This window comes from Dermacentor variabilis, chromosome 10, assembly GCF_050947875.1.
Source record: "Dermacentor variabilis isolate Ectoservices chromosome 10, ASM5094787v1, whole genome shotgun sequence".
Taxonomy (NCBI): Eukaryota; Metazoa; Arthropoda; class Arachnida; order Ixodida; family Ixodidae; genus Dermacentor; species Dermacentor variabilis.
Window position 1 is genome coordinate 6,371,393 of NC_134577.1, and position 24,211 is coordinate 6,395,603.

The window sequence follows — 24,211 nt, forward strand, 5'->3', positions numbered from 1 at the left end:
CTCTGATTTCTTTGCGGGTGTTCGGCGGTCGTTGAAGTACGGTAGCGGAGTTGTCGGAGCTGCTTGCGCCGATTGCAACGCGACTGGCGGCACAACATAAGTAGGTGCGAAAGCTTGGGCGGGGCTCAGTAATGTTTCTGCGCAAGTCTTGCGCCGGGACTCGCTTGGCAGAGGTGGTGCTTCACTGCTGGAAAGAGATGCCTGCAGTGCCTGCTGTACCTTGTTGAGTACGACGCTGGCGAGGGAGCTGACTGGAGGTGGCAGTGTACCGTGGTGCTTCTGCAACTCGTCGCGAACCACTGAGCGAATCAGCTCTCAAAGCAAGGCGACGTCGCACATGAAGCCTACCGGCGTATCCAGAGTGCAGGGAGCATTTACTTGTCGGTTGTACATGTTCGACCGTTGCTGAAGGGTCTTCTCCATCGCGGTGGCTTCAGTGAGGAACTCCGCAACAGTCTTGGGTGTATTCCAAACAAGACCGCCAAAGAGCTGTTCCTTTACGGCTCTCATCAGATGACGCACCTTCTCTTCCGACATGCTCGAATCGGCATGCTGAAAGAGACGCGTCATGTCCTCCACCTACATCGTGACGCTTTCGTTGGGCTTTTGAACGCGTGACTGAAGGGCCCGCCCCGCTTTTTCTTGGCGATCAGGGTTGGAGTAAGTCTCCAGTAGCTTGTGCTGGAACTCAAGCCAGGATGACTGGGCACATTCACGGTTCATAAACCACGTGCGAGCACCATCCTGGAGGCTGAAGTAGACATTCCCGAGTTTGGTGTTGTTGTTCCACTCATTAAACGCAGCCACGCGCTTGAACTCTGCCAGCCAGTCGTGCACTTCTTCAAATGTGTCACCATGAAAAGCCGTCGGCACTTGGTGGTTTAGCAGCGTTAGGTGAGTCGGTGTCACCCTTTCCGTAGAAGTCGCAGTGGTCGCAGTCATCACCTTTTCCTGGAGGTTTCCAAATTCTGGGGCAAGGCCTCGGATTCGCTGGCTTGTGCGGTGAACTGGAGTCAACTCCAATTGTGGGGCGAGGTTCTTGCTGCCCAGTGGGGTCTCCTGCATAAGGTGAGGGTACCCAGCAAGCTCCACCAACTTATCGCGTGTACCCTGCTGAAGTATACACGCTGAATGATGATCCACGCGGTTGCACTTTACGAAAACGAAAGCGGCGACGCGCGATGCCGATACGAACCTCGTTCTCCTTTTCTTCAGTCTCCTTGCTGTGCCACACCATGTGGCATTATAACCAAACCAACACTACTATTGCATTGTTACGAGGGCTACACTAATGTCTATGCCGTGGACAGACACCATTACAATGCTCACATGCTTAGCCATCATTTGCAGCCAAGCATGCAGGGATGAGGCCGGTATCATTTATCCCTTGTTTAATTGCATAATTGCACATCCTTAATTGCATATTTGCAGAGACAGATTTGCAAGGTCCGCTTTTCACAGAAATCCCCGAGCTGTTACTGCTGCAGCCAGCATGTGTGCGAGTTGGAATCTCATTGTGTGTGACATCACCTCAGTTGTGCAGTGTGTATTTCTTCAAGGAAATTTAAGTGTTTTAATTTTAGTTTTTTTATCTTATCACCGCATGAATTGGTGCAATACTTTGCACACATGACTATCATTGTGTGATCTAAGCACTGCGATTGTCTGCCTGCAATAGCCAACCCGATTGAGGGGCCCTTTAAGATGCAGAAAAGACAATGGGCAAGGCAAAATATAATTTGTATAAAGTGAACAGAAGTGACAAATTGTTAGTTTAAAGCAATGTGGCTTGCCTACATGTGCATAATGATTCACAAGCAGAAAAAAAAAAGCGGATAAGTCATGTTTTGCTTTATTGCAGCAATGAGTGTTTAGTCTATTCTAAACATTGATGGCAGATGAAAAAAACAAATGCAGAAACCAGACACTAAGTGTATAGAGCCAGGTGCCATGCACTGGCATGATGCCGCATTTCATAGAGTTTAATGGATATGTACAGTGCCCATGGAGGATCTATGCAAGGTGACAAACCACACCTGCTGCCTGTCACTTACGCAATCTTTTGCAACTTAATTAAATGAAGTCTGCACTACAGAGTCGCTGACTCTCCACAAATATACTGTCCCACTATGGTAGCATGGACATGTTGGTTTTCACAACACTGTTCTGACTGTACATATTTGCATTGGCTGCTGAATCAAGCAACAGTGATCTTCAGTTGTCCAATTATCTGTTAACTACTTGCTGTGCACAGGTACAACAAGCCTTTAAATAGCACTTTCAAGGTTGTGGCAGATGCAGGACAAAAGAAAACTGAAAAGATGCACAATCAGCTTGCTGCTCAATGTAATTCTAAATATTTCATGCCCACAGTAGCAATGAAGAATAAGACTTCACAGAAAACAAGTGTAAAAAACACATTTTACATGCAACTGCTAGCAACAATCCCTAAAAAAGAAGCTCCAACTATTTGCAAGGCTCTTGCAATGCAGTGAATTCATTGCCTGCACAAGGAGATGCTAGTGTAAAAACTCAAAAGCAACCACACAAGCTTCTCTCTACATTGTCTAGCAATCATACAGAACACTGTTCACAATCAAGTGGCGCAAGTAATTCCTCAATGCGAGAGTGCCCAAGCGATATGTACATGGCCACCACAAACCCGAACAAGATGATCACTTAACACAGTGCTCAGAGGAGTAAAATTAATGACAGCACAGACACAGACAGTTGCTGCCCATGTAGGCAGTACATGCAGAGAGGGCAAAGGTCATATAAGTCCTCGAAGTTTTTTGTATTCTTCCAAGTTCAGGGAACGTTTGGGAACAGCTGGCCTTGCACCTGTCGATGGTCTTGCTATGGCAGAAGGTGCTGTGGAGACCGAAATGTCCAGGTCGATTTTGATGTCGAAGTCATGAGCGGAGAACATGTCTTCTTCGTTTCGATGAGGCTGCTGATCTTGTTGCTTCCGAGTTGGCTCAACCGCAGCTATGTTAACTACTGGCTGTTCTGGTTTCTTTGTGGGCACTGGTGCAGCTGCCTTGGCCTCTGCTGGCCCCTTTTTCGTGACAAGACTCGGAGCACACTTTCGTCTCGTGAAAGGGTCATCAGCCTTTTCCTTGTTTAACTTGGCCTCTTCCAGGATGGCACGTTCAATCTCAACAATGTTCTTGAGCCGGTTTCGCTCATTGATGTAGCTAATGGCACTGATAGTACTTGTACGCTGCTTATCCAACTCTCGGGCACGTTCCTCAAGCTGCTCCAGCTCTCCAGCTAATCTCTGTGTCTCTTCCTGGTCTCCTTTCTGCTCTGCCATCTCCTTCTGCTTCATGAGCTGAGTCTTTCGCACTGCATAGTTGTGTGGATTGCGCTGGAAACGCTGCTTCTCACTCACAATAGTCTCCACATCCGACTCCTTGTACTGGTAATTCAGCGCGTCCTGGATGTCTTTGACTTTTCGTATGACCTCTTCTGTGGTGGGGAACGAAGCCCCCTCAAGAGCCATCACTTCCTTCCACTTCATGAACTCCGATTCTGCGAAGTCCTGGTTAGAAACAAATTCAAGTCGGAATACTCTCTCTTGCTTACCGTGCTTCAGGCGTAAGCCCTTGTTGGTGCGACAGCGACCCAGGGCATACACTTTTGCAGTTTCAACCACGTCCGTAATCTGTGCCACCCTGTACACGGCGCGACCGTTGTTGGAGCCAATGCCAATACGCACAAAGCAGCCAATCACAGTCTTTGCAAAGAATGGAGCGTGTACCCAGCGCTCCAGCTTGTGACGTGACAGCCGTATCTTGCTTATCTCTTCTTTTGTGGCAGCTAATTGTGGCTTTGACTCTTCCTCATCAGAGGATGAGGATGAGGAAGAGGAACGCCGGCGCTCCGACGTGTCGCCTCCGGCCTGGTCGTCCTGCTCATCATCATCTCTGTCTGAAGCATCGTCGTCGTCGTCATCCGAGTAGATGTCACTAGCTTTGAGCTTCCTGGACGTTTGGGCTTGGGACTCCTCTTCTTCCTGGGACTTACGCTTCTCCTTTTCTTCCTCCTCCTTTTGCATTTGTTCCTGGAGCTGCTTTCGCTTCTTCTCGCGCTCAGCTTTGAGATCCTTGATGGCTTGCGCCTTCTTGTCTAGCTTGTCCTTTCGCTCCTCGACCATGCGGCGTCTCTCTTTACATCTTGAGCTGGCCGACACGCCCTCACCACCCTTGCTGCTGGCGGAACCGCCTTCCTCCTTCTTGGCTTTGCGCTTTTGCTCGTTCCGTTTGGCGAGCCTCAGCTTCTTTTCGATCTCGAACCGTGTTTTGAGCACTTCTCTCTTTTCGATGCGGTTGAACAGTTCCTGCTCGCGTTCTTTTTCTGTCATCTGTGCCAGCCGCGCCTGATCTTCCTCATCGCCCATGAGGTTCTCGTCGTAGCCGTCGTTGAACTCCTCTTCTTCGGGATCGTCGTCGTCATCGTCGTCTTCGCTGCCGCTGCCGCCGGCCGGCGCCGAAGAACCGCCACCAGAGTCCGAGACTTCGCCCTCCTCGGGCTCGGACGAGGAGGACGCGCCGCTCTTGTTCTCTGCTTCGCTACCCGACGAGCGGTTCTTCCGAGCCGTTTTTTTCGATAGCTTGCCTTTGCGCGCCTTGGCGCCTCCCTTGCCGTCAACGGTCCAGTCGTCGTCGCTCTCCGACGTCTCCGAGTCGCTGTACGCAGCCGCACCGGCGGGCTTGGAGCTCTCCTCGGGTTGAGATTTCTGTGGCGAGCCTTCCGACTCAGACCTCTTCTTCTTGGCGAGTAGCAGCAGCTCACCGTCCAAGTCGTCGGGGCTGTCACTTTCCCCACTGCTGGACTCCAGCACCACCCGGTTTTTGCGCTTCACCATGTTGCGTGCAGGAGGGCTAGTTCACAGTGACGATATACCGAGCAGATTTTCCCGGGCTTACGCTTCTAGATGAGAGAACTGCGAATTACTATCACGACGCTCGCGCTACAAGGTCTCAATAAAGCACACGCGTGATCTCTGTGGTTCAACAACTTGGCCCGAAATCTCGCGTCTACCGTCCATCATGGCCGCCCAAAACGATGCGCGTATGCGCTCGGCAGGCGGAATAGTCGAGCAGTTAGATCAACGGTTAGCTAATATTCATTGTTTGTGCCGCCTTTCATTACACACTTTATTACTAATTATAAACAAATGTTTATTATTCTCACAAACCATGCCACAGGCGCGAATTCCGAGATCAACAAACTAAAACCCCCGCATGCTTAAAATGTGCTACTTCCGTTTCGGTGCGCATCACGTTTTGCTGGTTGCGAATGTCATGAGACTCAAGTGCTGTGAATAGCGACGTTGAGGCCGGCTTTTTTTCGTCATTTCAGCCGCATAGAACTATTGTTTAGGGAGATTTAACTGTGAAAAGAGCCAAGTACGACAGAATGGGCCTGCTAGCGAAGACTCAGTACACCGTGTACAGCATAACCAGCTTCGTGATCCTTTGCGTTGGTAAGGCGGTTCTCGCCTGCAAACAGAAACCTGCCTGAACTTGCTCTATTGAACTTATCTTACTAAGTACCCTGCTAAATTGTTTGAAGAGACCGTTAATATTCGTAGTATTGATAGAATTATCTGTATTAAGTAGTAACTTGCCCCTTTTCGGATCCAAGCAGTTGTCAATTCGCACGCATAAAATGGCTTCTGCTACAGTTTTCTCATTTCTTATTTTCCAGCACTGTACTATATTCTCTCTGGCAAAGGGTCGAGGTTAGACTTTGGATGGTAAGTAGCATTTTGTAGGCAGCAGTAAGATTCGACTATTAGAGATGTGTATGTACATAATGACCGATACGGGCGTATTGGAGCACTCTCTGCTGATGTCTCAAATTTTACTGCATGCCCTGTTTATTACAGACATCGGCCATTATTTTTTGTTTTACGCCTGTTCATTTAATACTGGTCTTGAAATATAAATTATTAATCGCGACTCATTCGGCTGTTCGCCTGCGTAGTCTGTCGTGAAAGTTTCATAAGTCCCGGTCAGTATAATGTGTATCGGATGCGCTCAATACCTCCGGGACGTATCAGCATTTGAAATTGCTTATGCTTTAAGAGCGCTGCTTCTTGTAATTGAATGCTGCCGACCTTTGTGCATTCTGTGTTTTATTTAACATTTGCTCATTACTGTTCAGGTTCTTGGAAGGAATCTCGCCGTACATGTGGTGCTGTCTTGGGATTGGTCTGTCCATATCACTATCTGTTGTTGGCGCAGCCAGGTAGGCATGTGCATGTGTTGTTATCGTGCGTTACAGTTTATCATGCCATTGAGCTCCTTATTTGTCACCACCACACCCTTGCTAGACTAGGAAGATGCCATTAAAGGTACAACTGTAAAGCACCTCGGCATACGCTTAAGCATTGATTTTCAAAAATTTCTGTTCTTTAAAATTGTCAACATCCCTGAATGACTGCTCACCATTGCACTGCTGAGCATTGCTGTTCAAACAGGTGACAAGCAAACGCTGCATACTGGAGGCAGCATGTGGCACATCACACAACGTGAAGCAGACACTGGAGTGGTATCGCTCTATGCATGACACTGTTCCAATAAATCTTGTTTGCGATTTCTATTTTGAGATTTTGTATTCCCATGGTAGTTTCTTCTGACCTGCAATACTTGAGGGGTGCAGGACTGGCTTAGCTTTTATACTGAAAAAAAAAATAATGTTAGCAGTTTCCTGTTGGTTCTTCTGGTTTCTAAGTTGTCATGAATTGCCCTATGTTTGTTGCTGATGTGGACATCTGTTCTTGCACAGTGGCATCTTCACAACAGGTGTGAGCATCGTGGGTGGTGGTGTGAAGGCTCCACGCATTCGTACCAAGAACTTGGTCTCCATCATCTTCTGTGAGGCAGTAGCCATCTATGGCATCATCATGGCCATTGTGCTTCAGGGCCAGATCAACAGATTTAACGACGACACTCTCGACTACAAACAGAAGGCACTCAACTACATGTCTGGTATGGCCTGTCTGCATTTTATTACTGAACCCACTACAATGACTCAGTGGCCATGGGGTTTTGCCATGCGCAAAGTTGTGGGTTTGAATCTGGCCGATGTAACATAAAACTATCTGGTTTTTTTTTTTTTTTTCAAATCGGCCATTAGCCCTTCGTGATAGGTCAAAATGGCTCAGGCTCTGCCTATATGAGAATGGCACCTGTCCACATGGCTGGACCTGAACTATTCTGACCTATCATGCAGGGCTATTGGCCAGTTTAGAATAAAAACAGATTGGAATAGTTTTACGTTATAGGGCCCCTGGCTGTTGAATTCCAATAAGAGTAGCATAGAAAAATGCTTATGTACAGGGCTTTGGATGGAGGTTAACAAACCTTAGGTAATTAAAATGAACCTCTAATTGCCAGTTACAATTTCATTACATACCTGTCTGAGCTCCTAAATTCAAAGGAGCTTCACGTAATGCAAAGGTTGTGGGTTTGGTACCCAGCAGCTAGAAGTTCTCGCTTCGTTCACTTTAATTTCCCCTTCATTATTTTCTACATTTCAATTTAAACTGCAGCTAATTACCCCTATGCTTTTCTTGGCTTCATTGCCTGCTAGCTTTACATGGTTGTGATTAACAAAAATCTAGCACCTCTGTTTCCCTTCTCTTTGTTCATAAAGTGAAAGGAGGCACTTAAAAGCCAGATTCTAGCATTGTCTGTAGTTGTCCAAAAAAAGATGTTAGCCTTTCGCCGTTTCTTTCACACAAATACTGGCAATAGACACCAGCAGTAGAGATACATATTATAGCTGACTTGCAAACTAATCCTTCCTGTTGCCTTACTCAACATGAGGAAAATTCATATGTACTATATCCTCGTACCAACTATGGAATTCAAATTGTTCGTTGCTGTCTTCTAAAAGTGCTTAACAGGTGAAAAATTAACTGAGAATTTGCGTGTTCTATCTAAAACTGGCATGATTCAAACTGATGTGCTGATTGTGTTATTTATAAATATCGTTAGTTTTTGAAATTCCTTAAATATTTATTAATTCTGTATGTTGTGTAAGGCCACATGTACGTTTCCTTGTGTACTGTTGCTTTCTGCTGCCTGTGCTTCTTTTTTTTGTTTCTGGGTGATGGGGCCAGCCAAACTGCTGTGACACAGCATTTTCTCCCTTTCATCTAACCACTTGCGTAAACTTCTTTGCATACCATGTACCCCACAGGGGCATCTGCGTAAGCATGGCGTTTGGTGTGTTGCGGCACCACGTACACGAGCACATGAGGGTTGGATCCTCCTGCATGTAGCCATGTGTGGGTTAGCCGTGTCTGGGGAAAGGGGGATCCTGGGGGTTGAGCCGATGCCAGGTGTTCGGATCTTTAAGGGACCCCGGTGGAGGCAACACACCTCGTTAGCCTCTGCTTCACATATATGGCACCTCCAGGCTGACCCACCTGGAGGAAATCGGCAGTTGCCTTTTCCTGTCCTTTCCAATCTTCATCTTTCTCTCTTGCCTTTTCATCTTTCCTGTCTTCTTTTCACTTCTTCTCACTTCTGTATTTCTGGGTGGCAAGGGTTAACCTGGGGTAATTATCCAACCTTGGGTATATTATATTAGGTTATAGCAGCGATGCATGGCTGGTGTCTCCAGGTATTCTTCGAACCTTGTAGCGTCCCCTTGTTGGGCTCTGTGATGGGTGGCTACCATCGCCGCTGAATTTTCCAATGTTATATGGTAAACGATATTCCACCATTACCTGATCGCTCCCTGAAGAGGGGGCACGCTGATGAAACATTAACGTTTTTCATGCAACCAAAACAGTCTTTTCCCAAGTACCACGTTGTACACAGTCGGCACGATACCAAAACAGTCAGCATGTTCTCACCATTTGTTGTAGCGAAATGTCTCACGGTAGCAATTGGCCCATGCTATAAAGTAACGAAGATGGGAAGCGGCAATCTTCTTCTCGAACTTCGCAACAAACTACAATATGACAAACTCTAGAAACTTGTAACAATTGGGGAAATTCCCCTCTCAGTGGGCCCACAGGTCAATGAACACAAAGTGCAATGTCGCTTGGAAGATGACCTTCTCGAACTCAGTTAAAATGAACTACTTGAAGGATGGCAAGACAAGAATGTAATCAAAGTGCAAAGGATAACATTAAGGCGAAATGACAAGTGACTACCTGCCAAACACATAACCATTACTTTCGGAACCAGCAACCTGCCTGAATCAATCGAAGCCGGCTACTGCAAGCTTTGTGCCAGATCACACACCCCAAATCCATGTTGAAGCTTCAAGCGCAAGCGTTTTGGGCATGGGTTGCAAAGCTGCAGAAGGCGTGATACTTGTGCTAAGTGTAGTTCAACAGAACATGCTTCATACATTTGCACTTCAGCAACTCGCTGTGCCAACTGTGAAGATCACCCCACCTACCTGCGATCGGGCCCTTCTAGAAAAAAGATAAACAAATCATAGAACTGAAAGTCAAACTAAACCTACCTTTCCCAGAAGCTTGTAAGCCTTTCTCTTTCCACAATCAGTCCAGTCCTTCCTACACTGATGTGGCGCGCCGTTGTGCAGCGCCACATCCTTTAGCGGCCGCTGAAGTCACACGGCGTGTAACGGCGATGATGCCATCAGCTCCCCCCCCCAGCAGGAGCAGCAAGCTCTGCTTCGCCCCCAGCCAAGAACGACCAGCAGACCTCTGGGCTTGCCGATCCCAGGGCCACTGCCCGTGCAGACAGGCCTGGAAAAACCCCTGCTGTGCCCGCTGAGCCTTTGAAGAGGCAGTTGGTGCAAGCAGCACTACTCCGACGTCTCAGACACCGAAAGAATGGTGCAGCTCCGTGGAGCACGCAAGGAAAAAAGAAAAATCCTGTATCACGGGGCCTGAAAAGGTCTTGTGAGCTAACTTATCGAATCTTTCTTAAGACACAGCACAAAACACTTTCAATATGACTACACAGATAATGCACTGTGTCTACTCCACAGTCTCGATGATATAAAGGAACTCCTACAGAAGTTTAATCCAAGCGTCATGTGTCTGCAATATGCCATTTACCGCAAAGACCGCAATGATGCTCTTGCCTCATGGGGTGGTGTGGCCATAATAGTAGACAAGGGTGTTGCTGCAGCTGCAAACGCCCCTTGAGGCAGTTGCAGTCAGAGCGGTGCTCTTTAATAAGCCAGTCGCAGTTAGTTCTTGGTACGTCCCTCCCAGCCATCAACTTTCCAGAACAGAATTCCAAAGCTTTATTGCAGAACTTCCTGAACCTTACATTGTAGTGGGCGATTTAAATGCACATAACACCCTCTGGGAAGATTCTCGTGATGCGAGAGGGCGCTTATCGGAAACTTCCTCTTTTCCACAAATGCATTCTCCACCCCCATTCTCCACCCACATTCTACAGCATGGCAAATAAAATGTTTTCATCTATAGATTTAAGCTTCATATTGACGCGTGTATTCTATGCAGACAATGTCAACGATGGGAGCACTAACGGACTCCGCCTAGTGGGTCAGAGTGAGATTGGGTGATGACGAAGAAGACGTGTCTCTGCTCTGTTTTTGAACAGTCATACCGCCAGCCGTCGTTCGCCGCGTCTTGGTCACCGCCACAAAACGACGCTACAGGACGGCCGCAACTTCGAAGAACCGACGTATGGCGCACTGTCGATAGCCGCTCACTCTGTTTTCACTGCGGAGGCGCCGGCCATATTTCGCGTCATTGCTGGCATCGTGACACGTCATTTCGACCTCTTCGTCTGTGGTCCTATGGTCGACGTGCAAATGACGACGCCATGCTATGCCGCGACGACGCTGCTTTTCAGGGACCCCCAATAGCGCACCCAAATGACGAATCCGTGCCCAATGATTGGTCCGATTTCAGCCGTCGGTCGTGCTCTCCAACCCCTCCACGTCTGATGGCTTCATCTACTGGACGTACTTTTGCGGAGCTCTGAGGACGAAGGTCGCCCATCCCCTGTCGGGGAAACTGAAGGCGGCGACCTCTGGGGGCAAGGTTGCAGGCCCGCCGCAAGACACTAAAAAGCCCCCAACATTCTCGCTGCAGAACGATGTGAAGCCGATAAACACTGAAGAAATTGTGAGCGCCGACATTGATGTTTTCGTGGATGGGCAGTTGGTGACAGCATTAGTCGACACTGGTGCCGGCTTCTCTATAATGAGTCGGGAACGCGTGCTCCGCCTGAAGAAAATAAAGACGCCATGGACGGGACCTCACATAAGGACGGCAGGCGGCCAATTACTGATGCCTACTGGACAATGTACTGCTGGAGTTAACATTGGGGATTCTTCTTCTGTGGCCGCTTTCATCGTCTTTCCTGTATGCTGCAAAGATTTGATTATTGGAATGGACTTCCTAAAAGAATATCGCGCCGTAATTAACATCCCGGACCGCATGGTGACGTTTTATAAGAGCTCCGGTTTAGTCCATTGCTTATCGCCGCAGCACAACACATTCCGTCTAACAGAAGACGACGTCGTCATCCCTCCTCGATCGTGTGCCCTTCTTTCGGTAGCATGTTACATACCGTTTCATTGCGAAGGAGTTTCCGACCAAATAACCACGTTGTTGTTTACTCACGGTATGTTGGTCGCACGAAGAATTGTGAATGTCACCGACGGGCGCACAAACCTGTTGCTAACGAATTTTAGCACAGAGCGACGGCACCTTCCCAAGGGCACGGCTGTGGCTTATTTTGACGCCGTTGCGGATGTTCATGGCTGCTGTTCACTACTCGAAGAAGCACCTACACAAGACCCAACTCCTGTACTTGACGTTAGAACTGCTTTGTCGCAGCACGAACGAGAGCGCCTTCTTACGCTATTGGCCAAGTTCAACGACTGCTTTGCGTCGACGTCCAGCGTTGGTCGGATGCCTCTAACAAAGCACCGAATAATTACAGAGGATATGGCAAGACAACTTCACCAAAATCCATATTGTGTGGCTCCTAGAGAACGTGAAGCCATACAACAAGTGGCAAAAATGCTTGAAGATGACGTGATCCAACCATCAACGAGTCCCTGGGCATCTCCTGTAGGTAGTTCTGATCAAGAAAAAAGACGGCAGCTTGCGTTTCTGTGTGGACTACCGAAAGCTAAATAAGGTGGCAAAGAAAGACGTATACCCGCTTCCTTGTATAGATGATTTACTCGACAGGCTTCGACAGGCACGTTACTTCTTTTCATTGGACTTAAAAAGCGGATATTGGCAAATCGAAGTAGACCCAAAAGATAGTGAAAAAACTGCTTTCGTGACGCCAGATGGCCTATACGAATTTAAATTAAGTCTTGCCTTCTGACTTGTGTTCTGCCCCTGCTATGTTCCAACGCCTCATGGATACTGTACTTTCGGGTCTGAAGTGGAAAACCTGCTTAGTGTATCTCGACGACGTCATCGTGTTCTTCGCAACGTTTGAAGAACACCTCAAACGGCTTTAAGCGGTTCTGTCGTCCATACGGTCCGCCGGCCTCACCCTGAAGACGGAGAAGTGCCACTTTGGCTTCGCGGAACTGCAGTTTCTCGGTCACATCGTCAGCCACGCAGGTGTCCGGCCGGATCATGAAAAAATTGCAGCCGTCGCACAGTTTCCCGTACCATCCGATAAAAAGGCTGTCAGCGGCGTCTATGCCTATTACCGGTGGTTTATTGCAAGCTTTGTGTGCATTGCGTCGCTGTTAACTCGCCTGACGAGAGACGATATTGCTTTTGTATGGGGCGACGAAGAGCAAGGTGCATTCAACGACTTGCGGCAACGTCTCCAGACACCTCCAGTGCTTGCTCACTTTGATGAAACCGCTCCTACATTGCTCCACACTGATGCCAGCAATGTTGGCTTGGGAGCTGTTCTTGTGCAGCGGCAAGACGAAACAGAAAAAGTGCTTGCCTATGCGAGTAGAACACTTTCACGTACAGAGGCTAATTACTCCACAACTGAGAAAGAATGCCTCGCCGCAGTATGGGCAGTTATAAAATTTCACCCGTATTTGTATGGCCGCCACTTCACAGATATCAGCGACCACCATTCACTATGTTGGTTGACAAACCTTAAAGATCCTTCTGGACAACTGGCACGTTGGAGCCTAAGGCTGCAAGGGTTTGACATGACTGTTACGTACAAGTCGGGGAAACGACATACGGATGCTGACTGCTTGTCTCGATCACAGATAGTCACCTGCTCTGCCCGAAGAAGAAGACTCAGCATTTCTTTGTGTTATGGACTCATCCGCCATCGCACAACAGCAACGGAACGACCGTGAGTTGCTTGAACTAATCAATTACTTGGAGGGAAGATCTGTGAAACCACCTAAAGTTTTCGCAGGAGCACTGTTGTCGTTTTGTTTATGGGCCAAGGTCCTTTACAAAAAAAAAAAAACTTTTCTTCGACCGGGTCCCGCTATCTGCTTGTCATTCCTGCAGTTCTTCGTACAGAAGTACTTCAAGCTTGCCACAACGAGGTGACTTCTGGTCACTTAGGCTACACGCGAACATTAGCCAGAGTGCAGCAAAGGTACTACTGGCCGAGACTTACCACCGCCGTGAAACATCACGTTCGCACTTGTCTCGACTGCCAGAGGCGCAAGTCGCCTCCGACGAAACCAGCCGGCCTCCTACAACCCGTCCAGGTCCCTCGAAGACCATTTGATCGAATCGGAATGGATATTTTGGGCCCACTTCCTACTTCTACTGCAGGCAATCACTTTGTTCTCGTCGCAACCGACTATCTCACACGTTATGCTGAAACAAAGGCAATCCAGAGCAGCACAGCAGCCGAGGTAGCGCGCTTTTTCATTGAGCATGTGGTGTTGTGACACGACGCGCCAACTGTCATAATAACAGACCGAGGAACCGCATTTATGGCTGCACCTTTAGATCACGTCTTGCTACTAAGTGGAACGGCCCACCGAAAGTCAACCGCCTACCATCCACAACCCAATGGGTTAACAGAGCGCCTAAACAAAACCATTGAAGACATGCTATCAATGTACGTGGATGTCGAACATAAAAATTGGGACGGCATCCTACCGTATATCACCTTTGCATATAACACGGTGAAACAAGAGACGACGCGCATGACTCCGTTCACCCTTGTTCACGGACGAGATGTACGTACGATGCTGGATGTGATGCTTCCACACGACTTTGACGGCACTGATACGGACGCCGATGTGTTTACGCAACACGCAGAAGAAGCTCGGCAGCTCGCGCGCTTGCGGATCTGCCAGCAGCGAGACTACAACGCAGGCCGCTACGATCTTCACCATAAAATAGTTACCTAGGAAGTCGGCGACAGAGTATGCGCTTGGACACCCGTACAGAAACGAGGCCTCTCCGAGAAACTGTTAAGGCGATACTTCGGACCATATTGGGTATTGTGGCGACTCAGTGATGTCACCTATGAGGTCGTTCCCGATAATCCCAACTGTACGCGGCGCCACACACAGCGTCCTGAACTTGTGCACGTTGTCCACATGAAGCCGTATGTTAACGAATAACGATGCTAGCGGCCTTTACTTCCGCAACTGACATTTCTTGTCTAGCATCGAGACGATGCTCTCGTAGGGAGGGACAAATGACGCGTGTATTCTATGCAGACGACGACGACGATGGGAGCACTAACGGACTCTGCCTAGTGGGTCAGAGTGAGATTGGGTGATGACGAAGAAGACTTGTCTCGGCTCTGTTTGTTTTTGAACAGATTGTCCGGTTGTTCGTGAAGAAGTCTCCCTGTGTTCTGTCCGCATTGTACCGCGACAATATCAAGTACACTCGTACCATACCTGGAGTGGAATGTGATCAAATGTCCATATGGGAGTGACCATTTCCCAATATTCTTAAAGTTAACAAAAGGTGATAAGTGTTCTCCATATCTGCCCCATTGGAAGTTCAACTGTGCCGACTGGAAACGATACAGAGAGCTGACAGATTCGACCTGAGATGACACCTGTACTCTCCCAATGGATGATGCAGTGTCACATGTGACGGCATTTATAACTGATGCTGTGTCAGTGTATCCCTGAAACGTATAATTCATCCTCTTGACGATGTATGCCCTGGTGGAATGAGGAGTGTAAGGAAGCTCGCAAAAATCAAAATAAAGCATGGAGTCACCTTCACGACTCTCAAACTACCGAGAACTTGACAAGCTTCAAGAAAACGAAGTCAGAAGGTAGAAGGACGTGCTGCCCTGCCAAAAGGGAAAGCTGGCAAAAATACATCTCCAGTATTAATTGATATACAGACACCTGGATATACGGACGAAGAAAAGCCTGGAACAGGGTAAACAAAATAAAAGGCCATGAAACTCATTCTCTACCATTAATAAATACACAAGGAGACATAGTTATTGACCAAGCTGATTCTCTAAGGACACATTTTGAAAAGACTTCTAGTTCATCCCGCTACTCAGATACATTATTGAGATACTGGCAACAAGCGGAGCGACTGCTTCTGAATCAGAAAGGAATTAGTAATAAACCTTACGACTGCCCATTTAACATGGCAGAATTACAGGCTAAACTAAATGGTTGTAACAAGTTCACTACAGGAAGCGACAGAATACTGTATGAAATGATTAGACGCCAACACCTCGAAACCCACAAAACACTACTGTAACTTTTCAACTCTGTCTTTTCTGCCGGCTGCATTCCATCCACCTGGAAAGAAGCAATAATCATTCCAATACTAAAAGACGGCAAGGAGTCAACTTCGGTCAACAGTTACAGGCCTATAGCCCCGACAAGTTGCCTACGTAAAGTGTTGGAGAAAATTGCGTCTCCTTTATTTTCTTTAATGTAACAGACTATTAGACCCCCTGCAGTGTGGTTTCAGGGAAGGTAGATCTACAGCTGACCACCTTGTCTGCATTTAGACAAATATTCGTGATGCTTTTGTGCATAAGCAATTCTTTTTGTCAGTATTTATTGATATGGAGAAGGCATATAACGCCACATGGAATTTCAGAATTCTCCGTGACCTGGTTGAAATGGGAGTCCGAGGCAATTTGCTGAATGTCATCCAATGTTACCTGTCTAACCGCACGTCCCGTGTTAGAGTTTGTAATGTTCTATCTTGTCTATTTAGACAGGAAACGGATGTAACACAAGGTGGTGTGCTTAGCTGCACTCTGTCCGTTATAAAAATGAGCTCGCTCCATAGTATTGCTACGGAACAGTATTTGCGATGACGAAGAAGCAAGCAGTATGCAGACTGCAGCGACGACGATTGGAGGCTAGCGTGGGCTGTTGCCTCTTGGCCAAGTGCGGCATATTTCCTTGTAAATATACTTGTATATAGCTTTTCGTCTGCGCCTTCCTACGTAACATATCTGGTGGAGGTAGACGTTCCCTGTACCTTGTCATGGAGCTTTGCATTTCACAGTACGTCGAGCATTCCTTCATGGCTCCCAGCGACAACTCGACTCAGCCGCCTCCGACACCTGCTGCCTCTTCTATGACCTACATCGCTCTCCCCACTCCTCGTGATCCTGGCGTATTCTCAGGCAAAGATGGGGAAGACGTTGAGAACTGGATCAGCCTGTACGAACACATCAGCCGCAATAACCGGTGGGACCATACTATTATGCTCGCCAACGTAGTCTTTTACCTTGGTGGCACACCTCGAGTTTGGTTTCGGACACACACACGAAAATGAGCTCACCAGTTGGGATTCGCTTAAGCGAAAGCTCAGAGACTTGCTCGGCAACTCCTACAGTCACCAACTTGCCGAGCAGAAGGCGTTATCCGGCCGTGTGCAGACGTCGACAGAGGCCTACATCAAGTACATTCAGGACGTGCCGATGTGACGCTCTGTGCCGCGAAGTTAATGCGCACATGGCTGAGTCAGTCAAGGTTTCCCACATCCTCAAAGGCATTGCCGGTGACGCCTTCAACTTGCTCGTTTTTAACAATGTGGCGACGGTGGATGCAGTTATAAAAAGAGTGCCACCGCCTGGAACTCGCTAAAAGCCGACGTATCGACCAGCAGTTTGCCCATCTGCCCAACACCCCAGCGACATCTTCTTGTGCTGACGCTCCACGTCCCAAAAACACTGGCAATGTTACCAGGATCGTCCAGTGTGAGATCAAGGCCGCCTATCCAGCTGCCTTCGACTCCAGCTCCTCCAACGCACCTGCAGTCATGGTTTCCCTGATCCAGGCAGTTGTCCGCCAGGAGTTCGCAAACATGGGTTTTCATACCATCTGCTTACCATCTGCTGCGTGGCCATGGCACGACCACGACCACTAACCAAGCTTTTGACAAAAAGACGACCCTTTCCAGTGGGGCGATAACTAGGCCTCTGCATTCTCACATCTAATCGACCTTCTCACAACGCCTCCCGTTCTGGCCCATTTCGATCCTTCTGCGCCTACCGAAGTTCGTACTGATGCCAGCGGTCACGAAATTGGAGCAGTACTGGCACAACGCCAGCGTGGCAACGACCGTGTTATCGCTTACGCTAGCAGGCTCCTCTCACTCTCCGAGCGCAACTATTCCATCACTGAGCGGTTGAGAAGTTCCGCCCATACTTATATGGCTGACCCTTTTCCGTTGTGACAGACCATCAAGCGCTTTGCTGGTTATGCTCACTGAAAAATCCTACAGGAAGACTTGGTCGCTGTACCTTAAGCCTCCAAGAATATTCGTATCCTGTCACCTACAAATCTGGCCGACTACACAAGGACACTGACTGCCTGTCTCGCTACCCGGTAGACGAGCCTGACGCCGCCAACAGTAGTACCGCCAATGGCATTTTCTCTGTGCCTGCCTTCACTAACATCGCTGATGAGCAGTACAGAGACCTATTGCTGTGAGCACTCATCGAGCATCTGTGCTCTACACCTACTGACGGATCCGTTCGCCGATATGTCTTTTTAGGGCGGCATTCTGTACCAAAGGAACTTCCTCCCTGACAGATCTGATCTTCTTCTTGTCGTGCCAAAGCATCTACGACAGACTGTGCTCTTTGAGATGCATGATGCACCCACTGCAGGACATCTTGGGGTAACCTGCATGTAGGAGCGCGTCCGTCGCCGCTTCTATTGGCCTGGTCTTACTCGCTCCGTCCGACGCTATGTTGCTGCCTGTGATCCCTGCCGTCGGAAAACACCTCAGGTGCTACCTGCCGGTCATCTCCAGCCGATCACCGTCCCTGTGGAACCGTTCTTTCGTGTTGGATTAGACCTCCTCGGTTCCTTTCCCACGTCATCCTCTGGGAACAAATGGGTAGCCGTCGCAACTGATTACGCCATCCGATACGCTATCACGCGGGCTCTCCCTACCAGTTGCGCCACTGACGTCGCGGACTTTCTCTTGCGTGACATTATCTTGCTTCATGGCGCCCCAAGACAGCTGCTTACTGACCGTGGTCGTAACTTCCTCTCGAAAGTTATCGCAGACATTGTGCGTTCCTGCTCCACTCAACACAAGCTGACTACCTCATACCGTCCTCAAACCAATGGCCTGACAGAGCAATTTCATTTTCATTTATTTCATTTATTGAACCCTCAGGGCCAAAGGCATTAAAGAGGGGAGTGGTTACAAAACAAAAATACATAAATAGATAGAATGCATATTACAGAACAAGTATTATCATCCTCCTGTTATACAATGTTAGCTAGTGCAGAATAAAAATGCTGGTTATCAATTATGTCGCCGATATCTGCGGGAAGGCGGTTCCATTCATGTGATGTACGAGGCAAGAAAGACTGAAATGCAGTTTTAGTGTTACATGTTTCAATACCAACTTTGTGATGATGATCAATGCGATTTGACACATATCTGGTGGACGAAATAAGGGAATCGCGTAGCATGGGGTGATGGTATAGTTTATGAAGAAGCACAAACGAATTGTCTGCCGGCAGGATGGTAAAAGAGGTAGAGAAAGATTAGCTTTCATGCTTGTTACACTTGCGGTATGGTTAAGGTTGGACAGGATAAAACGAGCAGCGTTATTTTGAACCAGCTCAAGCAAAGTTATCAGTTTTTCATGATGCGGATCCCATACCGCGGCGGCATATTCCAGATTAGAATGTATTAGTGTTTTATAAAGCAATTATTTTAAAGAAGATGGAGTTTTGGAAAAGTTACGGCGCACGTAGCCCAACATGCGGTTAGCTTTGTTAGTAATGTACTCAATATGGCGCGTCCAGTTAAGGTCAGCAGAAATATGAACACCCAAGTATTTATATGAAGTAACTGCTTCTAATGCAACATTATTTAGGTAGTAAACAAGCGGAGAGTTGGCACTTCTTGATATTCGCATAATTTTGCACTTATTAGTATTAAGTTCTATAAGCCATTCATTACTCCAAAGAGAAATGTTAGAGAGGTCACGCTGAAAAATGTTAGCATCGTCGGGGGATTTTTTTTCACGGGAAACAACACAGTCGTCAGCAAACAAAAGAATGTTAGATGATACAACGGAAGGGAGATCATTGATGTAAATAAGAAATAAATGGGGTCTAAGCACTGACCCTTGTGGCACGCCTGAGTAAACCTCGCTGAAAGGTGAGTTCAAATTATTAGCGTAAACGAACTGCGATTGGTTAAGAAGAAAGTATTCAATCAATTTCAGAACATTGTAGTCGATATTCAGTTGGGTTAGCTTTAAAAACAATAAGCGGTGACATACCTTGTCGAATGCTTTCGAGTACAAAAGCCATACTGTGCGGTAAGAGTATGGTTAAACCATACTCTTACCGATGTGCTGTCCAAGTACGTTTCCAAGGACCACCACGACTGGGACATTGCCCTTCCTTACGTCACATTTGTGTATAATTCTTCCCGGCACGACACCGCCGGATTTTCTCCATTTTATCTACATTACAGTCGCGAACCAACCTTGCCCCTTGACACGGGACTACCTCCTGCTGCGATCTCAACAAGCGAGTATGCGCGCGACGCCATTGCCCTCGCCGACCATGCACGCCAGCTTGCCCGTGCTCGACTGATGGCCTCGCAAACCACTCAGCAGCGTCAGTACAACGCCCTCCACCGTGACCTACAGTTTTCGCCTGGTCTGCTCGTGCTCCTGTGGTCGCCCTCTCGTCACGTCGGACTTTCAGAAAAACTCCTTTCGCGATACACAGGGCCCTACCGCATGCTACGCTAGGTGACGCCTGTGACGTACGAAATTGCTCCTGTGAGTTCAAGCTCGTCCTCTACTCTGGCATCTAGTGATGTCGTGCATGTCAGTAGGCTCAAGGCCTACTACACTGCTTCCGAGTTTGGCCTTTAGTCGCTCCGGGACGGCGCTTTTGCCACTGGGGGTAGTGCTACGGAACAGTATTTGTGATGACGAAGAGGCGAGCAGTGTGAAGACGACGATGACAAATGGAGACTAGCGCGGGCTGTTGCCTCTTGGCCAAGTGCGCCGTATTTCCTTGTAAATATACCTGTATATAGCTTTTCGTCTGCATCTTCCTACGTAACACTATCATGCCATGTGCAATGTTTTATTCTCTGTATGTGGATGACATACAAATAGGTTTTGAATCATGTAGTATTTCCATCTGTGAGCAACGTGTACAGCTTGGGCTCAACAAATTGTCAAAGTGAGCTGACGAGAATGAGTTCAAACTAAACCTGCAAAAAAAGCATGTGTGTTCTCTTCTTGAACAAGAGGGGTATATTACCTGACCCCGCTATTTATCTTAATCGACAACAGCTACCTGTGAGCCATGAACATAAATTATTGGGCCTCATTTTAGACTCTAAATTAACATTTACCCCCACTTGAAAAATCTGAAAGCGAAGTGCATGTAGACAATGAATCTACTGTAACTCTTGTCCCGCACATCCTGGGGAAGTGACAGAAGGTGCTTCTTCAGCTTGCATAAAAGTCTGATAAGGTCACGCCTTCACTACAGAGCCATAATGTAAAACTCTGCTACGCCCAGTGCCTTAACCCTTTGAGGGTCAATGACGTAAATATATGGCGCCGCGAAGCAGCCCAAAAATGGTCGATGCCGTATATTTACGGCGCCGTCTGTACGTTTAAAAAGTGTGCTAATTTCCTAACTTTTTCTTTTCTGTGATGTGCTGCCATTATGTGGGGATACAGGGAATTTTTTTGTGCGCCTTCCTCTCACGGTTTTCGTTGCAGGGTTTGTTTTACAGCTAGTTTGCTCCGACGCGTCTATGTACTACCGCTGGCGCATAGGCGCGCTCACGGGCGGGTGGCGGTTCAGGTTTTGTTCCGCCGGCGGTTTTGGCTTCTTGCGCTTGCAAAACTGATGGCTATCTCGTTACTAATCGCTCAAAGGGCAACTGCCTCTTTCTCGCTCGTTTAGTGCTTACAAGGGTGCGCATAGGAAGGATGCCGCTATGCATGCGTTTCCCTTGCTTCTTCTTTCTTTTTTCTTTTAGAGCGCAGCTCTTTGGCGTCCGTTCCTGGGTTTCGCGTCGTCGTCGGCGTTGTCGTCGGCCTCGTAACCAGCTCCGCCCCCCTTTCATCCCCCCAGCGCTAGCAGCGACCGACTGATACCGCTGGATGCCGCTGTCGCCGCTAGAGAGTCAAGATAACGTGACTGCATAGAACACCGTCGCCGCCATGCAGAAAGAGGAGGAAAGGGTCCCCCCCCCCCTGTTCTTGTGTGGCGGATAGGGTGCTCTTCAGTTGCATCAGTCAGTCGCTGCTATCTCTTCCCTCCTCCCTTTATCGTGTTGTCCGCTTGCTGCGCGCGCTTCTGCCCCCATCGTTTGCAGCTGGGTGTACACGCCGCCCCCCTCCCCCCTCTTCCTGCGAGTCTCCGGTTGTCAAAGCGCCGGCTCGAACTTAATTCCTTTCTTCGCTCCTCCTCCAATGCAACCCCTGTGCGGTGGCAATCAGAGAGCCAGATCGGTGGCGGCGGATCTGTATATGTGCACCGCCCGAGCCGAAATTGCCGCTGCCGTTCGCCCTGTGCTGTGGCAATCAGAGAGCCAGATCGGTGGCGGCTTGACATAAAGACAAACAGCAATTTCCTAACACTTATGCGGGAGAACATCCCGTTCCTCTCGCTCGTAACGCGTCCCACGGCTGTGACAACCTCGCGAGGCACTTGTATAGATCTCGTCTTTGAGAATCAAGCATTGGTGTACCAATGCTTGATTCTCAAAGCTTCTCAATGCTTGATTCAATTCTCTCAATGCTTGATTCAATTCTCTTGATTCTCAATGCTTGAAGACATATATCAGTCTATTTCTCCGACCACAAAGCTTCCTTCATGACTGTCAAGAACTGTTAGTGGAGTCTTTGTTAAAGGAATACGTGTGAAAAATAAAAAAAAATTCTGTGATAGCGCATACATGTGTTGCTCGATTTCTTTGCCTCAATCTATTGAAAAGGTGAAACAGCTTATTTGCTGCGCTCAAATTTCGCATTAGGAAGTAACGTAATCGTCGGTAATTTTTTTTTTTTTGGCACTTGCGAAAGCCAATTGCCTCTGGTTGGCGATGACATGAAGATTAGCGGAAGTTTGTCACACGTGCTTTTTGACGGGCACACAACCACACAGTTTTCTTGAGTGCGTGTACCTACGCAGTTCGATTACGCTATGCATGCACAGGCGCCCAAATCTTTAACTGGCGTGCGCGAGCGGCGACTTTTCCATGCGTCAGCGCCTTATGACGGGGCGAGGCTGGAAACAGCTTAGCAGACGATGGGCCCAGCTGAGCGCGCTTTGTCCGCATGCGCTTAGCCTCACACTCTTTCCAGCCGCGCCCCGTCATACGGCGCTGACGCACGGAAATGTCGCCGCTTGCGCACGCCAGTTAAAGATTTTGGCGCCTGTACATATTAGGGTAAGAGCAGGAACATTTGAGTCTTGCGAAATATTCTCGTTTGCGAATTTTCAAGGCCTTGAACTATGTGTATAAAAATGCATCAAATTTTTAATTCCTATAAGTTTATTCCTTTTTTACTGTTGTTAGTCATGAATGAAGAGTACATATATACCAACACAAAATATCTTTTCTTACGTTACGGTTACCCTAGAAAAATTTCTGTAAATTTTTGTCGAAATAAGTCCTTAAGAAGAATTGGAATCTGGAATAAAAAAAAAACGACCTTGGGTGGTCGTATATGGTGAAAAAAATCGACCGTCAAAGGGTTAAAGGTGATAGATTCGATCTACCACTTGGGCATTTATCTTGCTACAGGTGCTTTCAGTACTAGTCCTGTAGAAAGCCTGTACGTTGAATCCAACGAATGGTCTCTACATCTACAAAGGGCATATTTAACTTTCTCTTGTGCCCTAAAAGTTAAATCAAATATTCAGCATCCATGTCATTTTACTATTCGCGACTTGTCCACTGTCAGGCTGTTCCGTAACCCCCCAGCCATCCAGCCTCCTCTGTCCCTCCGGTTGGAAGCACTCAGAAAAAACTAGGGTCCCTCTTTTAGAGTATGTTCTAATGGCTCGTACTCGGCTTCCACCGCCTTGGGAGTGGCAGACCATCCAATGTGACATCTCTTTCTCAGAAATATTGAAACGAGCACCTGAGGCACATATATATTCACATTTTCTTGAACTTCAGAAGAAGTGTTCCAGTACTGAATTTTTCACAGATGCTTCAAAGTTTCTTGCTGGCGTTGCTCACGCAGCTCTTGGACCCTCATTTTCAACATCTGGTAATCCACACACTGGTATCTTTACAGCGAAAGCATACACTATAATCGGATCATCATCATCATCATCGTTGTCGTCATCATCATCATCATCAGCCTATGCACGTCCACTGCAGGACGAAGGCCTTTCCCTGCGATCTTCAATTACTATTCAACACATAAGGCTGACAAATGTTGCTAAGGCCTTCACAGACTGATTGAGTGTCGTGAGAGCTCTAATTAGTCTATGAAAACACAAGAACTCCGTTTTGAATGAACTGTACAGCTTGTGCTCCACATATATGTGCAACCAAGTGATTGTCTTATGCTGGGTACCTGGCCACAAAGGTACAAAAGGCAACATAGCTGCTTACGTAAATGCTACATCAGTGAGTTTCAGCAACACAGATCAAAATATCCCAATCCCTGCTGTAAACCTAAAGTATTTTCTACACCGTAAGCTGAAGAATCATTCGCAATAATTGTGTGATATCCAAGTATTGAATAAGCTACACGTGATAAAACCAAAACTAGGGAACTGGACAAGTAAGGAAACAGCATGGTACATCATCATCACCATCAGCCCATTTTATGCCCAC

The 24,211-nt window shown here is 47.7% G+C and overlaps 2 protein-coding genes across 3 annotated transcripts in view; one reads left to right on the plus strand and one right to left on the minus strand.

Moving 5' to 3' along the window:
* Positions 1-1,836: 1,836 nt before the first annotated feature.
* On the minus strand, positions 1,837-5,150 carry LOC142559770 (RNA polymerase-associated protein RTF1 homolog). The gene has a single exon (XM_075671408.1). The coding sequence runs from the start codon at positions 4,868-4,870 to the stop codon at positions 2,771-2,773; it is 2,100 nt and encodes a 699-aa protein (XP_075527523.1). The 5' UTR covers positions 4,871-5,150; the 3' UTR covers positions 1,837-2,770.
* A 133-nt stretch (positions 5,151-5,283) lies between these two features.
* Positions 5,284-24,211, plus strand: part of LOC142559776 (V-type proton ATPase 21 kDa proteolipid subunit c''-like) — a 74,753-nt gene continuing 55,825 nt past the window's right edge. For both annotated transcript variants that reach the window (XM_075671421.1, XM_075671420.1), the window contains exons 1-4: positions 5,284-5,491; positions 5,716-5,764; positions 6,175-6,258; positions 6,799-7,001. In XM_075671421.1, coding sequence (XP_075527536.1) covers positions 5,425-5,491; positions 5,716-5,764; positions 6,175-6,258; positions 6,799-7,001 — 403 coding nt within the window. In that variant the 5' untranslated portion in view covers positions 5,284-5,424. The remainder of the gene's footprint in view (positions 5,492-5,715; positions 5,765-6,174; positions 6,259-6,798; positions 7,002-24,211) is intronic.

Excerpts from the sequence above, each read along its gene's own strand:
- LOC142559770 (XM_075671408.1), bottom strand. The coding sequence starts at position 4,870 with ATGGTGAAGCGCAAAAACCGGGTGGTGCTGGAGTCCAGCAGTGGGGAA.